The sequence below is a fragment of the Laccaria bicolor genome, genomic scaffold (genome assembly GCF_000143565.1).
Source record: "Laccaria bicolor S238N-H82 LACBIscaffold_469 genomic scaffold, whole genome shotgun sequence".
Classification (NCBI taxonomy): Eukaryota; Fungi; Basidiomycota; class Agaricomycetes; order Agaricales; family Hydnangiaceae; genus Laccaria; species Laccaria bicolor.
This window is the reverse complement of record NW_001890309.1, coordinates 1-2,178: the sequence shown is the minus strand read 5'-3', so window position 1 is coordinate 2,178 and position 2,178 is coordinate 1. Positions and strand designations below refer to the sequence as shown.

General features: G+C 47.9%; 1 protein-coding gene across 1 annotated transcript; it reads right to left on the bottom strand.

Annotated features, from left to right (window-relative positions):
- Window positions 1-181: 181 nt before the first annotated feature.
- Window positions 182-2,163, bottom strand: LACBIDRAFT_336256 (uncharacterized protein; the record flags this gene model as incomplete). The annotated part of the gene is made up of 5 exons (XM_001891197.1): window positions 182-301; window positions 404-552; window positions 602-928; window positions 1,279-1,881; window positions 1,965-2,163. The coding sequence occupies 5 exons, from the start codon at window positions 2,161-2,163 to the stop codon at window positions 182-184; spliced, it is 1,398 nt and encodes a 465-aa protein (XP_001891232.1).
- Window positions 2,164-2,178: the final 15 nt, after the last annotated feature.

The window sequence follows — 2,178 nt, the reverse complement described above, 5'->3', positions numbered from 1 at the left end:
CTTCCAACTGCTACCATTTCTTTGGCCCGTGCAAGAGCTGCAGTACATTCTAAATATCGTCCCCAGGCAAAGCACAGGCCTGTAGCTGAACAATTTGTATAATTAGCATTGAGATTAAGCTCTTCAACAAGACGGCTTCTCAATGCTGGAGACAGTTTGTCTTTTCCAATGAACCAGTGACCTAGAGATGAACCTTGTTCGACAGTAGATGAAGAATGACCAGCAGATGTGATACGAGAGCCTGCACAAGAGCCAGAGTGTGCAGATACAGAACGAGACCCAATGCTAGAACCAAGACAGCCTGTAAATCCAGGCAAAGTTACTGAGAGACTAGGATCAAATGTAGTCTAGAAACCAGACTTTTTATTAAAATAATTCAAAAAGAGTCTAATAAATGACTTACACCCAAAATACGAATAATCTTTCTGTTCTGCTCATCATCCAACCACTCTACATAGTCTTCATCTGTTGGTTTGCGCTTCATGATTGATTCATAGTGTCCTTGGACACTCCAGCCCTCTTCTTCATATTTGAAGAGGCGATAGGCAGGTTCTATGTAGAGTGATTAATATATATTTACCAGAAAATTTATCAAACTCACGTCGAATAGGTGAATAGTCTCGGGATCCACAACCAATAACATCTTGAATGGTTTCACACTTGCTGATATCAGAGACATTGGCAATAAAAGAGGACTTGGTGATGTCAATATCGGGTGGATTGAGGTTTGAGATGTAGAAGTGAATCTTTCCCTTGACTGGTTTCTGAGCTAGACCCTCTCTAAAAACATCCATCTCCTCCCAGACTTCAACAGCATCACCGATGTTAATGGAATTGCCCAGAGCTTTTCCCCGGAAGATTCCACCAGTCGAACGTGATGAGCCATATGCAGGAATTGTCCCTTTTGGTGGACTAGCCATAACTGTATCTGTATTTGAGAAAGTTTAATACAACAGAATGAAACACAGATAGGTAAAGAGTACCTTCATGGTGTGTAGATGCTGCTTGACTTGGATTGCCATCACGCTTCGGCTGCCGCCCACGAGAATTTTCTAAACAGTTTACTTAGCACCAAGTCATTGTAATAATACATGATATATAAATAAAAATAAAAACATCTTCACCCATGATGGATGAAGGATGGACACAAGTCCCTGACATCTCACTATCAGGATGGGTGGTGGGTTACCTACCATCCCGACGTCGAGATGAGTTTTCACAGTCAGGATAGGTGGTCCACTATCCTGACTGTGATAAGACATGGTAGTGTTAACGCACCTGTGTTGTTCTTATCTGCATTACGTTGGCTATCTACGTTAGTGTTGGGCTTCCCCATGACCATGCACGTGGTGGACGCGGCATGCTGACGTGTGGCCACATTGGTGCTGATGGTGCTGGTGTTGACGTTGGCAGGCGCGACACGCTGGTGTGGGGTTGTGTTGATTATGTTGGCGCGCACATCGCGCTGACGTGTGGCGGTGTTGGTGCTGGGGGTGTTGGTACTGGCGTTGGTGGGCGTGGCCCGCTGACGCGTGGCAGCATTGGTGCTGGGGGTGTTGGTGCTGACATGGGCACGCTTGGTGTGTGGACAGGTGGCACTCCCGGTGTTGTCATGCCGTTCGTCGTGTTGTTCGTCGTGCCGTTCGTCGTCCTGTTCGTCGTGCTGGTTGTTGTTGTTGTCGTTGTCATGCTGGGTGTCTTCGGTTTCTTGGTCTTTGTTTGGTTCTTCGTCTTTGTTGGGTCCGTTCATGTCATCGCTGTTTGTATCTTGGAGGGGGTGGTTGTCATCATTGGTTTCATTGGGGCCACCACGTGGTTTGGCAGCCTGGTGGCGTTGGGTAGCGGAAGTGAGCATGGGCTGAGCAGGGGTCGAGTCGTCGGCTGGTGTGGGTTGTTGTCCAGAGGTGGCATCAGTGCGGCGAAGGGATCAACGTGGGGGTGCGACACTAATGCCGCTGGCGGACAACACGCGCTCGGCACTAGAATAGAAATGAAAAATAAAAAAAGGACGAGGGGAGGGGATACGTATGGGGTTTGCTTTGACCTGGGCGGCGATGCAAGCGCCGTGTCTTCTCGATTGCGGTCCTGGGCGGTTTTCCTGTAGAAATCGTTAGTGGTGAGGAATTGGGGCAAAAATCGCACCCGATCGATGGCAATCGTCATCGATGATTCCATCGA